This window comes from Oncorhynchus keta, unplaced genomic scaffold, assembly GCF_023373465.1.
Source record: "Oncorhynchus keta strain PuntledgeMale-10-30-2019 unplaced genomic scaffold, Oket_V2 Un_contig_25607_pilon_pilon, whole genome shotgun sequence".
Lineage (NCBI taxonomy): Eukaryota > Metazoa > Chordata > Actinopteri > Salmoniformes > Salmonidae > Oncorhynchus > Oncorhynchus keta.
The window spans coordinates 21145-47197 of NW_026284538.1; the positions used below are offsets into that span (position 1 = coordinate 21145).

The 26053-nt window shown below is 44.2% G+C and overlaps 1 protein-coding gene and 1 long non-coding RNA gene across 51 annotated transcripts; one reads left to right on the plus strand and one right to left on the minus strand.

Moving 5' to 3' along the window:
* Window positions 1-2944: 2944 nt before the first annotated feature.
* On the minus strand, window positions 2945-26042 carry LOC118376332 (beta-chimaerin-like). Of its 50 annotated transcripts, none has more exons than XM_052506150.1 (11): window positions 25432-26042; window positions 17977-18061; window positions 10277-10450; window positions 9425-9502; window positions 9056-9193; window positions 8778-8883; window positions 5279-8661; window positions 4095-5090; window positions 3975-4022; window positions 3879-3926; window positions 2945-3830 (listed from the first exon to the last, which is right to left on the minus strand). In XM_052506150.1, the coding sequence occupies exons 1-7, from the start codon at window positions 25981-25983 to the stop codon at window positions 8490-8492; spliced, it is 1305 nt and encodes a 434-aa protein (XP_052362110.1). In that variant the 5' UTR covers window positions 25984-26042; the 3' UTR covers window positions 2945-3830; window positions 3879-3926; window positions 3975-4022; window positions 4095-5090; window positions 5279-8489. The 50 variants fall into 50 exon arrangements, with proteins under 50 accessions (XP_052362110.1, XP_052362108.1, XP_052362111.1 ...); XM_052506148.1 differs by having other exon boundaries at window positions 3975-3998; window positions 4047-5090; XM_052506151.1 differs by lacking the exon at window positions 3975-4022.
* On the plus strand, window positions 19600-20588 carry LOC127922419 (uncharacterized). The gene is made up of 3 exons (XR_008111216.1): window positions 19600-19659; window positions 20007-20039; window positions 20420-20588. It is a non-coding gene; the product is annotated as an uncharacterized LOC127922419 (long non-coding RNA).
* Window positions 26043-26053: the final 11 nt, after the last annotated feature.

The window sequence follows — 26053 nt, forward strand, 5'->3', positions numbered from 1 at the left end:
AGCAGCCATGATCAGGTCCTGGCACTGTCATTAGCAGCCATGATCAGGTCCTGGCACTGTCATTAGCAGCCATGATCAGGTCCTGGCACTGTCATTAGCAGCCATGATCAGGTCCTGGCACTGTCATGAGCAGCCATGATCAGGTCCTGGCACTGTCATTAGCAACCATTATCAGGTCCTGGCACTGTCATTAGCAACCATTATCAGGTCCTGGCACTGTCATGAGCAGCCATGATCAGGTCCTGGCACTGTCATTAGCAGCCATGATCAGGTCCTGGCACTGTCATTAGCAGCCATGATCAGGTCCTGGCACTGTCATTAGCAGCCATGATCAGGTCCTGGCACTGTCATTAGCAGCCATGATCAGGTCCTGGCACTGTCATTAGCAGCCATGATCAGGTCCTGGCACTGTCATTAGCAGCCATGATCAGGTCCTGGCACTGTCATTAGCAGCCATGATCAGGTCCTGGCACTGTCATTAGCAGCCATGATCAGGTCCTGGCACTGTCATTAGCAGCCATGATCAGGTCCTGGCACTGTCATTAGCAGCCATGATCAGGTCCTGGCACTGTCATTAGCAGCCATGATCAGGTCCTGGCACTGTCATTAGCAGCCATGATCAGGTCCTGGCACTGTCATTAGCAGCCATGATCAGGTCCTGGCACTGTCATTAGCAGCCATGATCAGGTCCTGGCACTGTCATTAGCAGCCATGATCAGGTCCTGGCACTGTCATTAGCAGCCATGATCAGGTCCTGGCACTGTCATTAGCAGCCATGATCAGGTCCTGGCACTGTCATTAGCAGCCATGATCAGGTCCTGGCACTGTCATTAGCAGCCATGATCAGGTCCTGGCACTGTCATTAGCAGCCATGATCAGGTCCTGGCACTGTCATTAGCAGCCATGATCAGGTCCTGGCACTGTCATTAGCAACCATTATCAGGTCCTGGCACTGTCATTAGCAGCCATGATCAGGTCCTGGCACTGTCATTAGCAACCATGCCGTTCACATGAACCTCAATGAGTTACAGTAGCTACCTCGAATCCAGAAAGGAGGAACTGGTCATTCGGATCTATCAATAATTTATTTTAATAAGCCAAGGTAATTCTGTGTCTAATAATGGTGCTCTAAAAGGCAAGAATGTATGATTTAAAAATAACCCCAGCAGCCCCAGGGAAGCTGCTGTCTAAACATTTCACCACACCCAGAGGCCTAGCAATAGAACAATGACAATGGCTACATCTATTGTGTGGTTCGAGGTCATGCATCCATTGATCTTCTAGAAACCAGAATAAACCAGAGTCTTGAAAATTCTAAATGTGTATAGACATCTAGATGTATTTAGACTTCTAGGTGTATTTAGACTTCTAGATGTATTTAGACTTCTAGGTGTATTTAGACTTCTCAATGTATTTAGACTTCTCAATGTATTTAGACTTCTAGGTGTATTTAGACTTCTAGATGTATTTAGACATCTAGATGTATTTAGACTTCTAGGTGTATTTAGACTTCTAGGTGTATTTAGACTTCTAGGTGTATTTAGACGTCTAGGTGTATTTAGACTTCTAGGTGTATTTAGACGTCTAGGTGTATTTAGACTTCTAGGTGTATTTAGACTTTTAGGTGTATTTAGACGTCTAGGTGTATTTAGACTTTTAGGTGTATTTAGACTTTTAGGTGTATTTAGACGTCTAGATGTATTTAGACTTCTAGGTGTATTTAGACTTCTAGGTGTATTTAGACTTCTAGATGTATTTAGACATCTAGATGTATTTAGACTTCTAGATGTATTTAGACTTCTAGGTGTATTTCGACTTTTAGACTTCTAGGTGTATTTAGACTTCTAGATGTATTTAGACTTCTAGGTGTATTTAGACTTCTAGATGTATTTAGACTTTTAGACGTCTAGGTGTATTTAGACTTCTAGGTGTATTTAGACTTCTAGGTGTATTTAGACTTTTAGACTTCTAGGTGTATTTAGACTTCTAGGTGTATTTAGACTTCTAGGTGTATTTAGACTTTTCGATGTATTTAGACTTTTAGATGTATTTAGACTTTTAGACGTCTAGGTGTATTTAGACTTCTAGGTGTATTTAGACTTTTAGACTTCTAGATTTATTCAGACTTCTAGATGTATTTAGACTTCTAGGTGTATTTCGACTTTTAGACTTCTAGGTGTATTTAGACTTCTAGATGTATTTAGACTTCTAGGTGTATTTAGACTTCTAGGTGTATTTAGACGTCTAGATGTATTTAGACTTCTAGGTGTATTTAGACTTCTAGGTGTATTTAGACTTCTAGGTGTATTTAGACGTCTAGGTGTATTTAGACTTCTAGGTGTATTTAGACTTCTAGGTGTATTTAGACTTTTAGACGTCTAGATGTATTTAGACTTCTAGGTGTATTTAGACTTCTAGGTGTATTTAGACTTCTAGGTGTATTTAGACTTCTAGATGTATTTAGACTTTTAGGTGTATTTAGACTTCTAGATGTATTTAGACTTCTAGGTGTATTTAGACTTTTAGGTGTATTTAGACGTCTAGGTGTATTTAGACTTCTAGGTGTATTTAGACTTTTAGGTGTATTTAGACGTCTAGGTGTATTTAGACTTCTAGGTGTATTTAGACTTTTAGGTGTATTTAGACTTCTAGATATATTTAGACTTCTATATATATTTAGACTTCCATCCTAATATGTATATATTTCTTAATTCCATTCTTTTACTTTTTAGATTTGTGTGTATTGTTTTGGATTGTTAGATATTACTGTTGGAGCTAGGAACATAAGCATTTTGCTATACCCGCAATAACATTTGCTAAATATGTATGTGCGACAAATAACATGTTATTTTATTTATTTGAGATGTATTTAGACTTTTAGATGTATTTAGCTTTCTTCACCATATCTGTTATTAAGTGAAAATAAAACACAAAGTAAACCAAATAACATATTTACACATTTATTTACAATATTGTAGATGTTTTTTCTTCATATACATCTCTGAAGTAATCTTTTAGCAGACTGGTAACAATGATGACAGAAGGCATAGTCCATTCAAAACAAATATTTTGAGATCGTGACTAAATAGTAAATATATTATCCACAATAAATATGTAACAAAGGTGTATTAACGTCATATGTAACTCCTGAGTGAGTGTGCGCGTTTGTGTGTACGTACATTGCAGTACAAAATAGATTATTTCATTTTTTTTTACATTTAAAGTATTATGTGATGTAAACAACTAAATGTAATATTACAATCTCCTGAACACTAGCTAATGTACATGCTGGCATATCCTTCATTCGCATCCTCTGTCAGAGTTCATTCCTGCAGTGGTTCCCAACCAGTGGTACTAAGACCCCTGGGGGCACCTGGTCTATCCACAGGGGTACTTGAGAAGACTCATGAGACCATAGGTTTACTGGTACAATACACATGAGCGGGTACTCTAGGCAGAGCAAAACTCAGTTGGTGATACAGTAACCAAAAAATGGTTAGGAATTAGTGCATTACTAGACCTTAGGTAGCCTAGTACAGTATGAACATAATCAGATTAATCCAACATGATCTAAATAAAGTTTGGTTGTATGTGAGTCCTTCATATCAAACCACCTCATGTCCTTCATATCAAACCACCTCATGTCCTTCATATCAAACCACCTCATGTCCTTCATATCAAACCACCTCATGTCCTTCATATCAAACCACCTCATGTCCTTCATATCAAACCACCTCATGTCCTTCATATCAAACCACCTCATGTCCTTCATATCAAACCACCTCATGTCCTTCATATCAAACCACCTCATGTCCTTCATATCAAACCACCTCATGTCCTTCATATCAAACCACCTCAAGTCCTTCATATCAAACCACCTCATGTCCTTCATATCAAACCACCTCATGTCCTTCATATCAAACCACCTCATGTCCTTCATATCAAACCACCTCAAGTCCTTCATATCAAACCACCTCATGTCCTTCATATCAAACCACCTCATGTCCTTCATATCAAACCACCTCAAGTACTTCATATCAAACCACCTCATGTCCTTCATATCAAACCACCTCAAGTCCTTCATATCAAACCACCTCAAGTCCTTCATATCAAGAAAACAAACACACAAAAACCAATTTAAACAAATGACAAAATAAATTATTGACCCTGGCTGGATATATTTGTAACAATAGATACCATGTGCTTTAGGCTGTGTGTGTATGAAATATGAAAACATACTTGAAAATCGATATTGTAGGAGACCTTAACCCACACCTAGTGAAGTGGGATGGTGCCCGTGAACCCATTTGAGAGGCGTGTACACATGAGAGAGACTTGGTATAGAGAAGTGTGGGGACACTCTCCTGAAGGAAGGTGGTAATATTGTAACCTTAACCCAGAACTCTTGGCATTAAGGTCTTAGCTTGACAGTTACCGGACCCTGGTTTGAGTCCCGGACGGAGTTACTTCCTGAATTCACTATAAAATGATTATGAAATCATTCTTTACAATTATTTGATACTTCATAGCTATTCCGTATCCATGCTTCATTGGCCTAAACATATTATGAATTAGGTGTATACCTAATATATTAACCTGGTGATAGGCGCAATTGATGAACATTATGAAAGTTATATCTTTAAAAAATGCCTCCAAATATATTAATATTTCATCATCAATGCTCCATAACAGGTTGCAGTCTGGCAGGTATAATGATCATGATGTAGCCTGGACTACTCAGCAACAGCAGTCGCAGCAACACTTCCACTGAAGTTGTTATTGTCAGGTATGGTCCCCCGTACTCTTCTGTTCTCCTTAAAACGTCCAGAACGTGAAACTTTGAGATTCCGTCTACAGGTTTTCTCATTGAACATTGGCTCAAACTCTGTATCGTCAAAGGTTTCTGCATCTGGAAAGGTTTCGTTTCCCTTTGAGTCCGGGGTAGATTTGGAGGAGATAGGAGACATCTTCTCCCCAGAAGGTTGGGTCTCACCAGATTCTTGGGTTGTTGGAATACTCTTCCTTGTCACAAATGCTCTCCACCAAGGGTATCTCACAGGCGCTGCCATATCTGGACCATTAAGTTTCACCTGCAAGATACATTAGTGTATGTCAATATAGACAAACTGGTTTGAGAAAAAATAATCAATCATGTCATAAAAATGATATCAATAATAGAACATATAGAAGTCATGATCATAGAGCTGTCATGTAAACATGCTGTACGTTTGTGATCAGCTATGATGGATAATATATCATACACCTGCCATCAACTCACCTGTATGTTTTCAGCCCTCTGGTGTCTCCTTTAGTATCTCCAAGGGGGTTCAACGTGAGGTTAGTCCTCGGCTGAGGACAACATGACCCGCACACAGACCTTCTAAGACAGTGTAGATTCCAAGTTGTTTACAGCTGCATCCACTTGGAAGACTCAATTTACAACATCCAATCAAGGCTTGAATCTACACAAAGGCCAATGTTTTAAGTAGAAAAACGACTGTAAATAACTGACTTCTGATGTATTCCTTGTCACTGAGAGGCAACAAATGTTACAGGTATCGGAATACAGCTGTCTATATTGCCTACAAACCAAACCCCACCCATGCACACCTGATTGGTGCACGTAAAACTGGGAGAGAAGTTACCTCCCTGGAAGCCTGCAGGAAGAATACCTGACCTGACAGCCAGAGTAACACAGTATCTGAGAACTACACACAGAAGAAACAATACATGCAAAGTCCTCCACACCCTTACATTTAGAAACAGGGTGACTAATCATGTCTGAGTCCCAAATTGGCAGCCTATTCCCTACATAGTGCACTACTGTTGACCACAGTCCTATGGAACCTGTTCAAAAGTAGTGCACTATATAGGGAATAGGGTGCCATTTGAGACACATTCCATGTGTGTACCCTCAGGTACAGGGCGTCCACCATTGTTGCTCTCTTCAGCACCAGCGCTATTGAGCCATCGTTGTCCTATTGAAGGTGTGGTAGAGTACGTGTGTGTTGTGATTGCATTGCACCATGACGCAGACATTGCTTTGAGCAATTGAATTGTGGCCTATCCTAAACGTACACATAAAAGATTGATCAAAATGTCATTTTACATCCTTTTAATAAATCAGCATTTGATCAATTACAATCTTAATTTGCACCCATCACAAAAATACTTTTAATAAAATGGATTCGTAGAAAGGATTTCAATTATTATCAATAATGGAAAACAGAGAATGTGTAAACTCTGTCGCCATGACGTTGTTTGGAGAAGGCGAGCTCCACAACACCTATAGCTGCTCCAGGCAGTTTTATAGTCTGAACATTTACACTTCATGTTTCCTGACTTTAGTAGTGTCAAATAGTGTCAGAACACACGAGGTCTAGTCCTTACCCATACTAGATGTTTGGCAGTCTACGAGTAGCTATTACTGAACAAAAATATAAACGCAACATGTAAAGTGTTGGTTTCATGAGCTGAAATAAGATCCCAGAAATGTTCCATACACACAAAAAGCTTATTTCTCTAAAAATGTTGTGCACACATTTATTTACATCCCTGTGAGTATTTTTCCTTTGCCAGGATAATCCAACCACCAGACAGGTGTGGCATATCAAGAAGCTGGTTAAACAGCATGATCATTACACAGGTGCACCTTGTGCTGGGGACTATGAAAGTTCACTCTAAAATGTACAGTTTTGTCACAACACAATGCCACAGATATCTCAAGTTTTGAGGGAGCGTGCAATTGGCAAGCTGACTGCAGGAATGTCCACCAGAGAATTGAATGTTCATTTCTCTATCATAAGCAGGCATAATTTTAGAGAATTTGGCAGTATGTCCAACTGGCCTCACAACCACGTGTAACCACGTCATCCCAGGACCTCCACATCCGGCTTCTTTACCTGCGGGATCGTCTGAGACCAGCCACCCGGACAGCTGATAGAACTGAGGAGTCTTTCTGTCTGTAATAAAGCCCTTGTGTGGGGAAAAAAACTCATTCTGATTGGGCAGGGGAGCACCCATGGGTAGGGCTGGGAGGACATAGGCCCACACAGTCTTATGAAATCCATAGATAAGGGCCACACAGTCTTATGAAATCCATAGATAAGGACCTAATTCAGTTATTGCGACTGATTTCCTTATTTGCACTGTAACTCAGTAAATTCTGTTGAAATTATTGTATGCTGCGTTAATATTTTTGTTCAGTGTGTGTATATGTATATACATATATTACCCCATGGTATTCCACTAAAGTATGAATATTAATATATATATTATATTAATTAATTTAAAAGAATGAGAAGTTTGATTTAAAAGTTCTGTAAACATTTAGGCTCACACACATTTCACCCAAACCATACACTATACTCGGCCTATTTTTATAGTACCAGCAAACAGTTGCAGATGGAACTTCAACCGTGCCACTCAAAATATGTTTCTAAGCATTTCCTTACAAGTTGAACCTGCTCTGTTTACCAATTCCTTTAGGGTTTTGTTGTATTTTGACAATGTAACACATCGAAGATCCTTGACAACCTATCAGTTTCAGGGGGGGGGAAAAAAAGCACATGATGCTGAAAACAAAGAAATCTTCACAAAATAAATTGATCAGCACAGTGCTTCATACAGACATAGACCATCCATCCATATCTCACCCTACAGGATCACACAGTTACTGAGTCATGAGACTCATTGACCAATAAGCACACAACGAACACACTTGAGCAGACAATCACTATACAGACAGACATCAACCAGGAAGAATGTGTTAGTGTGATGATGCTGGATTTATGGAAACATGTTTTTATTGTCACAGACACCGGAAAGGGGCAGTGAAATGTGTTGTTTTACAGGGTCAGCCATGGTAGTACAGCGACCCTGGAGCAAATTAGGGTTAAGTGCCTTGCTCAAAGGCACATTGACTGATTTTTAACCTTGTTGGCTCGGGTATTCAAACCAGCAACCTTCGTTTACTGGCCCAACACTTACCGCTAGGCTACTTGACGCCATGAAAGGTGTGTGAAAATGTTGGAATCAATGGCTTTTTCTAAAATGGCACCCTACTCACTATATAGTGTACACTACTGTTAACCAGAGCCCTATGGGGCCTGTTCAGAAGTCATGAAAATAGGGTGCCATTTGGGACGTATCCAGTACCTTGTTCCTCTTAAGGAGAATATGGCAGGATGGACAACCTTTGACCTTACTGGAACAAGACATGATGTCTGACTGACGTACCACAGACTCAACTTCAACACTCATGCTTATGGGAGAGAAGTAATGGAAGCTCAAATCTGACCACAATAGAAACATTTGGGAATTTTGACACTTCATATGATGACAGACATGATGGCTTGAGATTCCTCTGGTATGGAATAAATCAAACATCCTATTCCTGCCCAGCAACAGACAGGGCTCCCGCCCATCCTGCCCAGCAACAGACAGGGCTCCAGCCCATCCTGCCCAGCAACAGACAGGGCTCCAGTCCTTCAAAACAAGACGTCTTCATGCTCTATCAGGAGCTGTATGATGAGTTTCTGATGCCTCATGTCGTTCAGAGTGGCCAGGGCGTTCTGTTCGGGCGGCTGCATTAACGTCGGACCAAACACAATCCCCAGGTTCTCAGAATTCATGAAATTGTCCTTTTCAAACATGGTGACCCTGTGAGAAAGATGATTATTATATTAATCAGAAAGGTGAGAAACAACATATGTGTATGTAAGACTACATCACTGATTCAACCCCATGAAGATCAGATGCAGTGTGTGTTTCATCACTTCTTGAGATGCATCATCAGGTAGCGTAGGGTCTCGTAGTGGGCTGGTGGGAGCTGCAGCAGCCCCTCGTGGATGGCCTCCAGTCTGGTGTCTGGGTTGGGAATTTCTACCAGGAGGAAGTACTACTGTTAGTTACATTCACCTGATAAATAACCTGAACACAACATTTTCCTTAGCTCCCCAAGCTAGTGCCTAGCCTTTAGCTCAGTACACAGTCATTGCGCAAGAGACCCAAGGTGCATTGAGCTAATTGTGGGAATAAGTATGGGCGTACGTACTTGCAGCTTGTATGAATTTGGAGTACACGTGGAATGTGATGACTGGAATGGGCAGGTCTCTCAGATAGAGCTTCAGAGCTCCAGCGATGATGTTGATGTCATTGTACACATTGGCACTGATGTCTGCCTTCTCGCCATCTGCAGAGATGACACACCAGACACATTATGTACCGACCAGACTGCAGGATATTCACTACAATTACCACAATGCAACATAATTGCCCTTTACACCTCACATAACGACATCCGGCAGTCTTATACGGCTTTCCTTTGCTCATGTGCTTTTCATTTCAACCTATGGACTTTCATGTCTCATAACCTTAAACCAGACCTAAGCCCTGAGGCAAAGGAAATTAAGTTAACACAGACCTCGGTCAAAGGCGAGCCTCACGTCCTCAATGTGTTCTGAGAAGCCAGACACTCTGTAGAGGCCCTCAGACTGCAGACCTGCAAGCAGCAACACAGAGAGTCGGTTATCTCTACTCTCTGTACCCTCTTTCACCCCATGCAGTCTCTACTAAATAAACTCAAAAAGCTCTTTGGATCAACAAAATTATTCAACAAGGGTGGCCTTTATTTCAACCAATGGAGCCTCGAGGCAGATTACAGTACTTTGGGGAAATTACATATTTTGATTAAAATGTTGATTAAGTCTATTATATATACTGTATTTTAGAAATAACACATCCAGTTGAAATAACCCTTTTGAGAGTAGTTCAACACAGTTCAAATGGACAAATACTCCTTTTTAGGGAGTTTTTCCAAGCCACTGTGCTTCTACATCTGCATTGCTTGCTGTTTGGGGTTTTATGCTGGGTTTCTGTATAAGCCCTTTGTGACATCTGCTGATGTAAAAATGGATATATAAATACATTTCATTGATTGAATTTGATGCTAATTTAAAAGATGGGTTTATACACAGCACTTCATTTAGGAGCCTCCTTAACCCTGGTCCAAGAGAGCCAATACATATTAGTAATTTAGCAGATGCTTTTATCCAGAGCCACTTACAGTTGTGGGTACATACATTAAAGTACTGGTCCCCCGTGGGAATCGAACCCACAACCCTAGCGTTGCTAGTGCCATTCTCTACCAACTGAGCCACACAAGACCAAATCACAGACATCCATTTTCACCTTGAAATTTGAATATTCTTTCAGTTTAGCTAACAACATGCAGGGTGCACCTGGCTAAATGTCACAGAAACCTTCTAAACGGTACCTCGTAGTTCTATCTCCTTGATACACATGTCCACCACCATGGGCCGTGTGGTGTTGTGGGCCTTGACCAGGGTAGTGAGGTCACAGCTGAACACCTTCTTAATCCTGCGCAGGTCTGGCTGACAGTCGCTGGGCACCAGCTTGGAACACTGCTTGTGTACGTTCAGCCCACAGTCTGAAAACCACAGGTCAGAGAGGTGGTTAGTCAGTGTTAAACACACACACACACACACACACACACACACACACACACACACACACACACACACACACAGAAAGGATTGATTCCAATCTTATAATCTGACATGATTATGGTGGACTTCTTCTAAAACAACATGTAACACATTACAGAGGGGTTAGATATAACAAGTAGTACAGCGATTATCCCGATCTCAGAGAGAAAGCCCAGCCAGCTACGGTAAGACCAGGCTGCTTCAATATGCCATGGTGGGCCACGTCACAGCACAGGGTCTTGGACAGCTGGGGGTGAGAGAGCGGAACACCACCTCTCTGTGTGGCATCACTGTCCCGGTCTGGCCTGCACACACACCGTGACGAAGAGAGCAAGCTGCCTCTCTGGGAGATGCCACAGGAATGTAACCTAGGTTGAGGTTTCTCTGCCTGCCTGTAAACATACTGTACTTGGGAGTCTCCCTGACTCAATAAGAACATCCAGCTAAATCATTCATCACTGATAGTGGCGTTGTTACTACCAAGAAATACTCAGCATTATTGCTGGTCCGCTGACTGGGGTTCCTTATTCTCAGATACAGACAGATTAAAAATAGAGAAAAAACAGAGAGAGACTGTCAGACAGAAAAAGATGGAGAAAGAGATACAGACAAAGAGATGGGATAGGGAGGAAGAAGACAAGTTAAGCATGCCAGATAAGAAGGAAGAGAGAGGAAACACAGAGAGAGCGAGAGAGATGGGGATAGGGAGGAAGAGAGATGAAACAGAGAGAGAGAGATGGGGATAGGGAGGAAGAGAGAGAGAACAGAGAGATGAGGATGGGGAGAAAGAGAGACAATGAGGATAGAAAGCCAGTCATCAGTTGTGTATCTCTGTGTGTTAGAGATCTGCTTCAGATACAACTGGAAGTACTAAAGACGTCTCTTCTGATTCCCATAGGGCACAGGGCTGTCTGATGACACCAGTGTTTGCCTGGGGCTTATAAGCATGGCTAATATCTGAACAACAAACCATCTGTCTACAGAGAAAAACAGCCACGTTAGTCCTCCTTTCAACGCATCCATGTCAGGATTGTATCCAGGCCATAATAGAACCCTGTGTCTATCGTAGAGAGTTTAGGGACTTTCCAAACCTACTTGTCTACTGGTCAACTAGCCTCTATTGTGCTACAGTCTTACTAAGTTGTAAATGTCTGTAATGTATTTATAGTGTGTCTCTACCCTATACTTCACTGCACCAGTGAAGTATAGGGCGGCAGGTAGCCTAGTGGTTAGAGCGTTGGGCCAGTAACCGAAAGGTTGCTGGAACGAATCCTTGAGCTGACAAAGGTAAAACATCTGTTGTTCTGCCCCTGAACAAGGCAGTTAATCCACTGTTCCCCGGTAGGCAGTCATTGTAAATAAAAAATTGTTCTAAACTGGCTTGCCTCGTTATAAAAATATACAGTCTGATCTGTTTTTCAGCCAACAAACATTTCAACAAGTTCACTAGGATACAACATTATTGATCAGTAGAATCATTAGGTGGTGTTCATAAATACTAGGGTTGCAAAGGGTGGTTCATTTACTGTAAACTTTCAAGTTATCACAAGACATCTAGTGGTGCTTTTGGGGTATTTCAGATTATCACAGGTGTCTGTAATTATCTCTAGCTCTCTGTGTGTCCTTATTACCTGTAAAAATATGTAAACTAATTTTTATTTTACCTTTATTTAACTAGGCAAGTCAGTTAAGAACAAATTCTTATTTTCAATGACGGCCTAGGAACAGTGGCCAAAAAAAGAGGCCAGATCAACTGCCTTGTTCAGGGGCAGAACGACAGATTTGTACCTTGTCAGCTCGGGGATTTGAACTTGCAACCTTTCGGTTACTAGTCCAATGCTCTAACCACTAGGCTACCCTGCCGCAAACAGAATGACAACGCTTTTGATCCTAAATATAAACCAGCAACTTAGTGAATACCATTGGTACCATATTAGGGTTTCAGTGTGACATACAGTACCAGTCAAGTCTGGACACACCTACTGTACTCATTACAAGGTTTTTAGTTTTACCATTTTCTACATTGTATTTCTACATAATAGTGACGACAAACTATGAAATACATATGGAATCATGTAGTAACCAAAAAAAGTGTTAAATAAATCAAAATATATTTTGTATTTTATTTGAGATTCTTCAAAGTTTCCACCCGTTGCCTTGATGACAGCTTTGAACACTCTTGGCATTCTCTCAACCTGCTTCATGAGGAATGCTTTTCCAACAGTCTTGAAGGAGTTTCCACGTGTGCTAAGCACTTGCTTCCTTCACTCTGCGGTCCAACTCATTCCAAACCATCTCAATTGGGTTGAGGTCGGGTGATTGTGGAGGCCAGATCATCTGATGCAGCACTCCATCACTCTCCTTCTTGGTCAAATAGCCCTTACACAGCCTGGAGGTGTGTTTTGGGTTGTTGTCCTGTTGAAAGACGAAGGATAGTTCCACTAAGCGCAAACCAGATGGGATGGAGTATCGCTGCAGAATGCTGTGGTAGCCACGCTGGTTAAGTGTGCCTTTAATTCTAAATAAATCACAGACAGTGTCACCAGAAAAACACTCCCACACCTCCTCCTCCATGCTTCATGGTGGGAATCACACATGCAGAGTTTACCTACTCTGCATCTCACAAAGACAAAATCTCAAATTTGGACACGTCAGACCAAAGGACAGATTTCCACCAGTCTAATGTCCATTGCTTGTGTTTCTTGGCCCAAACAAGTCTCTTCTTATTATTGGTGTCCTTTAGTAGTGGATACTTTGCAGCAATTCAGCCTGATTCACAGTCTCTTCTGAACAGTTGATGTTGAGATGTGTCTGTCTGTTCATTGAACTCTGTGAAGCATTTATTTGGGCTGCAATCTGAGGTGCAGTTAACTAATGAACTTATCCTCTGCAGCAGAGGTAACTCTGGCTCTTCCTTTCCTGTGGCGGTCCTCATGAGAGCCAGTTTCATCATAGTGCTGTATGGTTTTTGTGACTGCACTTGAAGAAACTTTCAAAGTTCTTAAAATGTCTTTTCTCTGCTTATTTGAGCGGTTCTCCCCATAATATGGACTTGGTCTTTTACCAAATAGGGCTATCTTCTGCATACCACCCATACCTTGTCACAGCAGATTAGCTCAAATGCATTAAAGAAAGAAATTCACACCTGCATTCCAGGTGACTACCTCATGAAGCTGGTTGAGAGAATGCCACGTGTGTGCAAAGCTGTCATCAAGGCAAAGGGTGGCAACTTTGAAGAATCTCAAATACCTTCAGATTTGTTTAGCACTTTTTTTTGGTTACTACGTGATTCCATATGTGTTATTTCATAGTTTTGATGTCTTCACTATTATTCTACAGTGTAGAAAATAGTAAAAAGAAAGAAAACTGGTGCCAAACTGGTGGCAGTTGTGACAAAAGTTAATAGTAAATAGAGTGTCACAGTTCATTGAACATAATGCCATTGTTGATTAGATGCTTTTTGCATCATTATGCTGTTCTCTCTTCAACCATATGGTCTATCTACTAGAAACTCATGGACAATATGGTAACTTACCGGTAGCTTTGCAACCCTAAATATTACATCCTTTTATCTGGCAGGAAGCGCCAAGGACAGCTACAGTACATGTAACTTCAGGATTGGAATGATATGAACAGTATTGTGATATTTTCCCCATGTACTGAAGCACTGAAATGGGTTAAAACCACTCCTTAAAAAGGATCTCCATTACAAAGGGATCAAGAAAGCACGGCCAGGCAGCACGGCCAGGCAGCACGGCCAGGCAGCACGGCCAGGCAGCACGGCCAGGCAGCACGGCCAGGCAGGGTTGTTTTGATCTCGCAGACTGGTATATGTTCCGGGTAGCCTCAGAGAGAAATATCGACAAATACGCTGATTCGAGTGAATTTATAAGAAAGTGTATAGGAGATGTTGTATCTACTGTGACTATTAAAACCTACCCTAACCAGAAACTGTGGATAGACGGCGGCATTCACACAAAACTGAAAGTGCAAATCACCACATTTAACCATGGAAACCTGACTGGGAATATGGCCAAATACAAACAGTGTAGTTATTCCCTCCGCAAGGCAATCAAACAAGCAAAATGTCAGTATAGAGACAGTGGAGTCACAGACACGAGATATATGTGGTAGGGTCTACAGACAATCAAAGACTACAAAAGGAAAACCACAGCCACCTCACGGACCCCAACGTCTTGCTTCCGGACAAACTAAAACACCTTCTTTGACCACTTTGAGGATAATACAGTGCCACAGACATGCTACCAAGGACTGTGGGCTCTCCTTCTCCGTGGCCGACGTGAGTAAGGCATTCAAAAGTTAACCTTCGCAAGGCTGCCAGCCCAGACGGCATCCCTAGCCGCGTCCTCAGAGCATGCGCAGACCAGCTGGCGTGTTAACGGACATATTCCATCTCTCCTTATCCCAGTCTGCTGTCCCCAAATGATTCAAGATGGCCACAGTTGTTCCAGTACCCAAGAAGACAAAGGTAACTGAACTAAATGACTATTGCCCCGTAGCACTCACTTGTCATCATGAAGTGCTTTGAGAGACTAGTCAAGGATCATATCACCTCCACCTTAGCTGTCACCCTAGACCCACTTTAAATTTTCTTACCGCCCCAATAGGTCCACAGACGATGCAATCGCCATCACACTGCCCTATCCCATCTGGACAAGAGGATTAACTATGTAAGAATGCTGTTCATTGACTATAGCTCAGCATTCAACACCATAGTACCCTCCAAGCTCATCATTAAGCTTGAGGCCCTGGGTCTCAACCCCACCCTGTGCAATTGGGTCCTGGACATCCTGATGGGCCGCCCCCAGGTGGTGAAGGTAGGAAATAACATCTCCACTTCACTGATCGTCAACAATGGGGCCCCACAAGGGTGCATGCTCAGCCCCCTCCTGTACTCCCTGTTCACCCATGAATGTGTGGCCATGCACACCTCCAACTCAATCATCAAGTTTGCAGACCACATAACAGTAGTAGGCTTGATTATCAACAATGACGAGACAGCCTACAAGGAGGAGGTGAGGGCACTCGGAGTGTGGTGTCAGGAAAACAACCTCACACTCAACGTCAACAAAACAAAGAAGATGATCTTGGACTTCAGGAAACAGCAGAGGGAGCACCCCTCTATCCACATCAATGGGACAGCAGTGGAGAAGGTGGAAAGTTACGTTCCTCGGTGTACACATCACAGAAACTGAAATGGTCCATCCACACAGTGTGGTGAAGAAGGCACAACAGCGCCTCTTCAACCTCAAGAGGCTGAAGAAATGTGGCGTGTCACCTAAAACCTTCAAACTTTTACAGAGCACAATTGAGAGCATCCTGTCGGGTGTATCACCGCCTGGTACAGCAACTGCACCTTCCTCAACCACAAGGCTCTCCAAAGGGTGGTGCGTTCTTCCCCTCGCATCACCGGGGGCAAACTACCTGCCCTCCAGGACACCTACAGCACCTGATGTCACAGGAAGGCCAAAAATATCAAAGGACAACAACCACCCGAGCCACTGCCTGTTCACCCTGCTACCATCCAGAAGGCGAGGTCAGTACAGGTGCATCAACGCTGGGACCGAGAGACTGAAAAACAGCTTCTATCTCAAGGCCATCAGACATTTAAAATAGCCACTAACAGAGGCTGCTGCCTACACACAGACTCAATCATTGGCCACTTTAATAAATGGATCACTAGTCACTAAGAATGCCACTTTAATAATGTTTACATATCTTGCATTCCTCGTTAACATTACTCATATACTGTATTTTATACATTCTATTGCATCTTGCCTATGCCACTATCATTGCTCATCATTATATTTATATATTCTTAATCCATTATTTTACTTAGATGTGTGTATTAGGTAGTTGTGGAATTTTTAGATTACCATGTTAGATATTGCTGCACTGTCAGAACTAGAAGCACAAGCATTTCGCTGTGACCAATAAGATTTGATTTGACAGCACAGCCAGCCAGCACAGCCAGCCAGCACAGCCAGACAGCACAGCCAGCCAGCACAGCCAGCCTTGTTGTAGTTTTGTGGATACAGTATTTGGATGTCCTTGCTTGACTGGGTGTGTCCCGTTGATGCACCTTCTAAGCTCTCTGTGAGCGTCTGTCTTGTTTATAAATAGTTGACAGCCATAGTCACAGGGGGAACTGGTTTGTCCCAGGTGTCACTGAGGAATGCTAAATTACTACATTTCACAAGCCTCATCCAACCATTGATTTACATGGAACAGACCACATTTCACAGGCCTCATCCAACCATTGACTTATATGGAACAGACCACATTTCACAGGCCTCATCCAACCATTGACTTACATGGAACAGACCACATTTCACAGGCCTCATCCAACCATTGACTTACATGGAACAGACCACATTTCACAGGCCTCATCCAACCATTGACTTACATGGAACAGACCACATTTCCTAGACTCTACATTCCATGACATGATCCAGGCTTAGACGTAATATTGTAATACCCTTTTTATTGTCATAGCATTTAAAAATAAATACATTATTAGGCATTTCAAGTTTGATATCTCATGTGTTACAATTAGTCACATGACATTAGTCACAACATTAGTCACATGACAGTAAACCCAACCGGACAGAGACGTCTGATCAGTCCAATTTGATTGATATTTCATCAAACGTGAATTCTTGAAATAAATCAAAACTTGGAAGTCATATTGTTTATTTGTGGTAAACACAGGGGATAAAATGAGACAAAGCCTGGTTACATGGATGATTTATTGAACATGTTAACAGGACCCCGAGGGTCCGATCAGGGATGTTAACAGGACCCCGAGGGTCCGATCAGGGATGTTAACAGGACCCCGAGGGTCTGATCAGGGATGTTAACAGGACCCCGAGGGTCCGATCAGGGATGTTAACAGGACCCCGAGGGTCCGATCAGGGATGTTAACAGGACCCCGAGGGTCCGATCAGGGATGTTAACAGGACCCCGAGGGTCCGATCAGGGATGTTAACAGGACCCCGAGGGTCTGATCAGGGATGTTAACAGGACCCCGAGGGTCTGATCAGGGATGTTAACAGGACCCCGAGGGTCTGATCAGGGATGTTAACAGGACCCCGAGGGTCTGATCAGGGATGTTAACAGGACCCCGAGGGTCTGATCAGGGATGTTAACAGGACCCCGAGGGTCTGATCAGGGATGTTAACAGGACTCCAAGGGTCTGTTCAGGGATTGGAGTTATTTTCTTTAGGCTTTCATCCCAAATTGCATCCTATTCCCTGTAAAATTGCATCCTATTCCCTGTAAAACTTTAGATCAGAACCCTATGAGCCCTACAGACGTGGACTACACACGGAATTGGGTGATATTTGGGACGGTACTCTAATGTGATGAAGTACCCATGAAAGGTCAGAGATAGTAGCTAGGTCAGCAGTGAGCAGTGTTGGGATGTCTGAATGGAAGAGGAGGGTACCTGAGCAGTGGACCCCTTGGGCTATGAGGCCCCACATGAAGTTGGCACAATACTCGCACCAGTGAGGCCCTCGGAAAGTATGAACCTATGAAAGGGTGAGACAACACAGCAATAGATTAGAGTCTGGAAGACACACACGCCACACCTTCTCGCCCTCACTGAACAAACATAACTCTAAATCACACACGCACACAGTAAACAAAAATATTACTCTAAATCACACATTCCTCACTGAACAAACATTATAACTCTAAAAATCACACACATTTACGCAAACAGACAAACACACAAGATCTGTGAATTTTTTCATTCATTGTATTTCTGGAGGTGAGTTGGCCCCAGGGCAGGTTAGATGGTTACTGTAGGTGAGTAGGACCCAGGTCGGGTTAGATGGTTACTGTAGGTGAGTAGGACCCAGGTCAGGTCAGATGGTTACTGTAGGTGAGTAGGACCCAGGTCAGGTTAGATGGTTACTGTAGGTGAGTAGGACCCAGGTCAGGTCAGATGGTTACTGTAGGTGAGTAGGACCCAGGTCGGGTTAGATGGTTACTGTAGGTGGTAGGACCAGGTCAGGTTAGATGGTTACTGTAGGTGAGTAGGACCCCAGGTGGTTACAGGTGGTTAGATGGTTACTGTAGGTGAGTAGGACCCAGGTTACAGGTTAGGAGGTGGTTACTGTAGGTGAGTAGGACCCAGGGCAGGTTAGATGGTTACTGTAGGTGAGTAGGACCCAGGGCAGGTCAGATGGTTACTGTAGGTGAGTAGGACCCAGGTCAGGTTAGATGGTTACTGTAGGTGAGTAGGACCCAGGTCAGGTTAGATGGTTACTGTAGGTGAGTAGGACCCAGGTCAGGTTAGATGGTTACTGTAGGTGAGTAGGACCCAGGGCAGGTTAGATGGTTACTGTAGGTGAGTAGGACCCAGGTCAGGTTAGATGGTTACTGTAGGTGAGTAGGACCCAGGCAGGTTAGATGGTTACTGTAGGTGAGTAGGACCCAGGGCAGGTTAGATGGTTACTGTAGGTGAGTAGGACCCAGGTCAGGTTAGATGGTTACTGTAGGTGAGTAGGACCCAGGTCAGGTTAGATGGTTACTGTAGGTGAGTAGGACCCAGGTCAGGTTAGATGGTTACTGTAGGTGAGTAGGACCCAGGGCAGGTTAGATGGTTACTGTAGGTGAGTAGGACCCAGGTCAGGTTAGATGGTTACTGTAGGTGAGTAGGACCCAGGTCAGGTTAGATGGTTACTGTAGGTGAGTAGGACCCAGGTCAGGTTAGATGGTTACTGTAGGTGAGTAGGACCCAGGACAGGTTAGATGGTTACTGTAGGTGAGTAGGACCCAGGTCAGGTTAGATGGTTACTGTAGGTGAGTAGGACCCAGGTCAGGTTAGATGGTTACTGTAGGTGAGTAGGACCCAGGACAGGTTAGATGGTTACTGTAGGTGAGTAGGACCCAGGTCAGGTTAGATGGTTACTGTAGGTGAGTAGGACCCAGGTCAGGTTAGATGGTTACTGTAGGTGAGTAGGACCCAGGTCAGGTTAGATGGTTACTGTAGGTGAGTAGGACCCAGGTCAGGTTAGATGGTTACTGTAGGTGAGTAGGACCCAGGTCAGGTTAGATGGTTACTGTAGGTGAGTAGGACCCAGGTCAGATGGTTACTGTAGGTGAGTAGGACCCAGGTCAGGTTAGATGGTTACTGTAGGTGAGTAGGACCCAGGTCAGGTTAGATGGTTACTGTAGGTGAGTAGGACCCAGGTCAGGTTAGATGGTTACTGTAGGTGAGTAGGACCCAGGTCAGGTTAGATGGTTACTGTAGGTGAGTAGGACCCAGGTCAGGTTAGATGGTTACTGTAGGTGAGTAGGACCCAGGTCAGGTTAGATGGTTACTGTAGGTGAGTAGGACCCAGGTCAGGTTAGATGGTTACTGTAGGTGAGTAGGACCCAGGTCAGGTCAGATGGTTACTGTAGGTGAGTAGGACCCAGGGCAGGTCAGATGGTTACTGTAGGTGAGTAGGACCCAGGTCAGGTTAGATGGTTACTGTAGGTGAGTAGGACCCAGGACAGGTCAGATGGTTACTGTAGGTGAGTAGGACCCAGGGCAGGTCAGATTGTTACTGTAGGTGAGTAGGACCCAGGGCAGGTTAGATGGTTACTGTAGGTGAGTAGGACCCAGGTCAGGTCAGATGGTTACTGTAGGTGAGTAGGACCCAGGTCAGGTTAGATGGTTACTGTAGGTGAGTAGGACCCAGGTCAGGTTAGATGGTTACTGTAGGTGAGTAGGACCCAGGTCAGGTTAGATGGTTACTGTAGGTGAGTAGGACCCAGGTCAGGTTAGATGGTTACTGTAGGTGAGTAGGACCCAGGGCAGGTTAGATGGTTACTGTAGGTGAGTAGGACCCAGGGCAGGTTAGATGGTTACTGTAGGTGAGTAGGACCCAGGTCAGGTTAGATGGTTACTGTAGGTGAGTAGGACCCAGGTCAGATGGTTACTGTAGGTGAGTAGGACCCAGGTCAGATGGTTACTGTAGGTGAGTAGGACCCAGGTCAGGTTAGATGGTTACTGTAGGTGAGTAGGACCCAGGTCAGGTTAGATGGTTACTGTAGGTGAGTAGGACCCAGGGCAGGTTAGATGGTTACTGTAGGTGAGTAGGACCCAGGGCAGGTTAGATGGTTACTGTAGGTGAGTAGGACCCAGGTCAGGTTAGATGGTTACTGTAGGTGAGTAGGACCCAGGTCAGGTTAGATGGTTACTGTAGGTGAGTAGGACCCAGGTCAGGTTAGATGGTTACTGTAGGTGAGTAGGACCCAGGGCAGGTTAGATGGTTACTGTAGGTGAGTAGGACCCAGGGCAGGTCAGATGGTTACTGTAGGTGAGTAGGACCCAGGGCAGGTCAGATGGTTACTGTAGGTGAGTAGGACCCAGGTCAGGTTAGATGGTTACTGTAGGTGAGTAGGACCCAGGTCAGGTTAGATGGTTACTGTAGGTGAGTAGGACCCAGGTCAGGTTAGATGGTTACTGTAGGTGAGTAGGACCCAGGTCAGGTTAGATGGTTGGACAGGTCAGGTTAGATGGTTACTGTAGGTGGGAGGGAGGGAGGGAGGGAGGTTAGGGGGGAGTAGGACCCAGGGAGGGATGGTTACTGAGGGAGGGAGGACCCAGGTCAGGTTAGATGGTTAGGTTAGATGGTTAGGGAGGGGAGGGAGGGAGGGGAGGAGGGACACCAAGGCCCAGTCTACAGTGGGAGATGGGAGGGAGGGACCCAGGTCAGGTTAGATGGTTACAAGGCCCAGTCTACAGTGGGAGGGAGGGAGGGAGGGACACCAAGCCCAGTCTACAGTGGGAGGGAGGGAGGGAGGGACACCAAGCCCAGTCTACAGTGGAAGGGAGGGAGGGACCCCAAGCCCAGTCTACAGTGGGAGGGAGGGACCCCAAGCCCAGTCTACAGTGGGAGGGAGGGACCCCAAGCCCAGTCTACAGTGGGAGGGAGGGACCCCAAGCCCAGTCTACAGTGGGAGGGAGGGACCCCAAGCCCAGTCTACAGTGGGAGGGAGGGACACCAAGCCCAGTCTACAGTGGGAGGGAGGGACACCAAGCCCAGTCTACAGTGGGAGGGAGGGACACCAAGCCCAGTCTACAGTGAGGGAGGGAGGGAGGGGGAGGGAGGGAGGGAGGGAGGGAGGGAGGGAGGGAGGGAGGGAGGGAGGGAGGGACCAAGCCCAGTCTACAGTGGGAGGGAGGGACCCCAAGCCCAGTCTACAGTGGGAGGGAGGGAGGGACCCCAAGTCCAATGAGTGACTGTGTATACAAGTCAGATTAAAAGGATTTACGAAGTGTCTGACATCTGTTCCTGGCCGAGCTGCTGGATACATGCAAACATGTTCACACACACGCAAGCCTGCACCGACCACTTCACTAAAGAGTTATTAGGTTACGTTAGATTGATAGAACAGTACAGATAAGGGCTCTTGACAGGTGCTGAGCAGCTGGGTGGTTTGTTGTTCTGAAATGGGACCAGACACTGGGCTGGAGAGCTGGAGGTTAGGAGGCCATTCTACCCTGCAGGCTCACTGAAACCTGAGACACAATGGCAGGAATGTATTCAGGTGCCCATGAGGAGAGATCGCTTTTTCTCTCAATTCAATTTAAGGGCTTTATTGGCATTGGAAACATATGTTAACATTGTCAAAGCAAGTGAAGTAAATAATATACAAAAGTGAGAGAAAAAAACAGTTTACATTACACTCACAAAAGTTCCAAAATAATAAAAGACATTACAAATGTCATTATGTGCAAAAATGTCAAGTACAAAAGGGAAAATAAATAAACAGAAATATGGGTTATATTTATACTTCACTGGTTGTCCTTTTATTGTGGCAACAGGTCACAAATACTGCTGTTGTGATGGCACACTGGTATTTCACCCAATAGATATGGGAGTTTATCAAAATTGGATTTGTTTTCAAATTCTTTGTGGGTTTGTGTAATCTGAGGGAAATGTGAGTCTCTAATATGGTCATACATTGGGCAGGAGGTTAGGAAGTGCATCTCAGTTCCCACCTCATTTTGTGGGCAGTGAGCACATAGCCTGTCTTCTCTTGAGAGCCAGGTCTGCCTACGCGGCCTTTCTCAATAGCAAGGCTATACTCACGGAGTCTGTACATAGTCAAAGATCTCCTACATTTTGGGTCAGTTACTGTGGTTTTTGTTAATTCTTTCCAATGTATCAAAAAAGTATTTTTGTTTTCTTCTGATTTGGTTGAGTCTAATTGTGTTGCTGTCCTGGGGCTCTGTGGGGTCTGCAAACAGAGCCCCCGGACCAGCTTGCTTGTTATCGACGGTTTGGGAATCACTTCCTTTTAGGTGGTTGTAGAATTTAATGGCTCTTTTCTGGATTTTGATAATTATCAGATATCGGCCTAATTCTGCTCTGCATGCATTATTTGGTGTTTTACATTGTACACAGAGGATATTTGTGTTTGTCCCATTTTGTGAATTCTTGTTTGGTGAGCGGATCCCAGACCTCACAACCTTAAAGGGCAATGGGTTCTATAACTGATTTAAGTATTTTTAGCCAGATCCTAATTGGTATGTCAAATTTGATTTCCTTTTGGTGGCATAGAAGGCCCTTCTTGCCTTGTCTCTCAGGTCGTCCCCAGCTTTGTGGAAGTTACCTGTGGCACTGACGTTAAGGCCGAGGTACCTATAGTTTGTGTGCTCTAGGGCAACGGTGTCTAGATGGAATTTGTGGTCCTGGCAACCGGACCTTTATTGGAACACCATTATTTTAGTCTTAAATTATGATTTTTTTTACCCCTTTTTCTCCCGAATTTTGTGGTATCCAATTAGTTACAGTCTTGTCTCATCGCTGCAACTCCCGTACGGACTCAGGAGAGGCGAAGGTCGACAGCTATTCGTCCTCCAAAACACAACACAACCAAGCCGCACTGCTTCTTGACACAATGCAAGGAAGCCAGCCGCACCAATCCCTGCCGGCCAAACCCTCCCTAACCCGGACGACACTGGGCCAATTGTGCGCCACCCCATGGGCCTACTGGTCGCGGCCGACTGCGACAGAGCCTGGGCTCGAACCCAGAATCTCTGGTGTCTCACTGAGATTTACTGTCAGGGCCCAGGTCTGACCGAATCTGTGCAGAAGATCTAGGTGCTGCTGTAGGCCCTCCTTGGTTGGTGACAGAAGCACCAGATCATCAGCAAACACTAGACATTTGACTTCAGATTCTAGTAGGGTGAGGCCGGGTGCTGCAGACTGCTCTACAGCCCTCGTCAATCCGTTGATATATGTTGAAGAGGGTGGGGGGCTTAAGATGCATCCCTGTCTCACCCCCCAGCCCTGTGGAAAGAAAATGTGTGTTTTGCCAATTTTAACCGTGTACATGGATTTTATAATGTCGTATGTTTTTCCCCCCCAACACCAATTTCCATCCATTTGTATAGCAGACCCTCATCCCAAACTGGATTTGTTTGTTTGTTTGTTAGGGTGTGCAGCGTGAATACATGGTCTGTTTTATGATCATTTTGCCAATTTGACATTTGCTCAGTACATTGTTTTCACTGAGAAAATGTATGAGTCTGCTGTTAATGATAATGCAGAGGATTTTCCAAAGGTTGCTGTTGACACATATACCACAGTAGTTATTAGGGTCAAATTTGTCTCCACTTCTGTGGATTGGGGTGATCAGGCCTTGATTACAAATATTGGGGAAGATGACTGAGCTAAGGATGATGTTTAAGAGTTTAAGCATAGCCAATTGGAATTTGTGGTTTGTATATTTTATAATTTCATTGAGGACACCAACACCACAGGACCTTTTGGGTTGGAGGGTTTGTATTTTGTCCTGTAGTTCATTCAATGTAATTTGATAATGTAGTGGGTTCTGGTAGTCTTGTATAGTTGATTCTAAAATGTGTATTTGATCATGTTTCTGCTGTTTGTTCTTTGTTGTAGGGCCATAAAGATTGGAGAAGTGATTTAATCCATTCATTTTCATTTGATAGATAACTCTGTGTTGTTGTTTGTTTAGGGTATTCTAAGAGTCTATGGATTCTTCAATTACATTGAGCTGATTTCTGAAGTGCTGTTCTTTCTGTATTGTTTTAGTGGTTCACCATAGGCGTAGGCTCAGGTTCTGGGTCTCTATGTTTTTGGTTGGATAGGTTTCTCAATTTCTTTCTTAGGTTTTTGCTTTCTTCAAACCATTTGTCATTGTTAATTTTCTATGGTTTTCTGTTTGAAATGTTTAGATTTGATAAAGCCGAGGTCAAAAATACTGGTTAGGTTTACTGCCAAGTTTGTGTTGGTCTCACGCAACAAAATCATTTGTTGTATTCAATATTTATTTCAATATATCAACTGTATTTCTGTTTTTGAAAATCAAGATGAAACAAAGAGGTTAAAGTGCTCGAAAATCTCAGCCAATCAATGTTCACAGCCGTTAATGGGTTAAAACATATGCCATATCCATGAAGCACAGTCGATAGATTTAGACATATGGCTGACAGCTGCACGTGTCCACAAGACAGCTTTCATCATGAAAGCACATGATGATGAATAACATCAGTCTCTGTGTTATAATGGTACCTAACCAGTAGCCAGTCTATTGACAGGTAGGCAGCTCACTAAGCAGATAAAAAAAAAGAGTCTTTGAAATCGGTTACTTTGTCACTTTGAGGAACGTCACTTTTAAGTTTCAGATCAACCTGACAGAACTTAATCTCCCAGAGCCTGCATGGACAAGCAGAGCTGCCTGTAGGAATGGAATCATTTCCTGAGGTGAAAGAGCTTCGAACAGAGCTTTGAACAAAGAATCTACAGAGAGGCAGACCTCCTACAGAGGTTAAAAAGCAGTCGACTCTCCCCCCCCCTCCTCCCTCCCTCCCTCCCAGTAACTCACTACATCCTCCTTTAAAAAGGTTTAATCAAACAAACCATCTCACCTTGAAGTTGTGGATCTTGTCATAGGAGCTCTGCTTCTCGGAGGGGCATTCTTTCAGGGTGCTGTGCCGTACCAGAGGAGAAGTGGTGATCTGTGGACAGGAAGCCAACAGTTTTAGAGGCTTCCAGAGTAACGTTCTCCTGCTCCCCAACTTGACCCTCAGGGCGAAGGCCAGTAGCTCCTGCCTCTTCCGCTCCCCTCTCTTGGTCTTGTGGACCGTTACATCTCCTGGCCCTATCCCTCCTCCCGGACCCCGGCTCCCTTCCTCCACTTCCATGGCCGCTGCCGTGTGTCTGACTGTGTCCCCCTGTCCTGGTCCTAGTCCGGGCTCCCACAGAGCCTCAGTCTCCTCTGGTGAGCCGTGTGGTGTGTGCTGGAGGATGTAGCACCCAGTGCTGGGTAACAGACGCCGGCGGCAGCCGCCCAACGAGGAGGACACGGCCGCTGTGCTCCTCTCCCCTCCTCCTCCCTCTGTTCCTCCTACTCCTCTTCCTGCTGCTGCTGGGACCCAGGAGGGTACAGACTGACAGTCAGGATGGGGGCGGCTCTGCATCTGTTCTGAGCTCCAGCTCCAGGGAAAAGAAGCAGAGAGCAGCCAGCAGCAGTGGGCGGCCCCCAGGGCA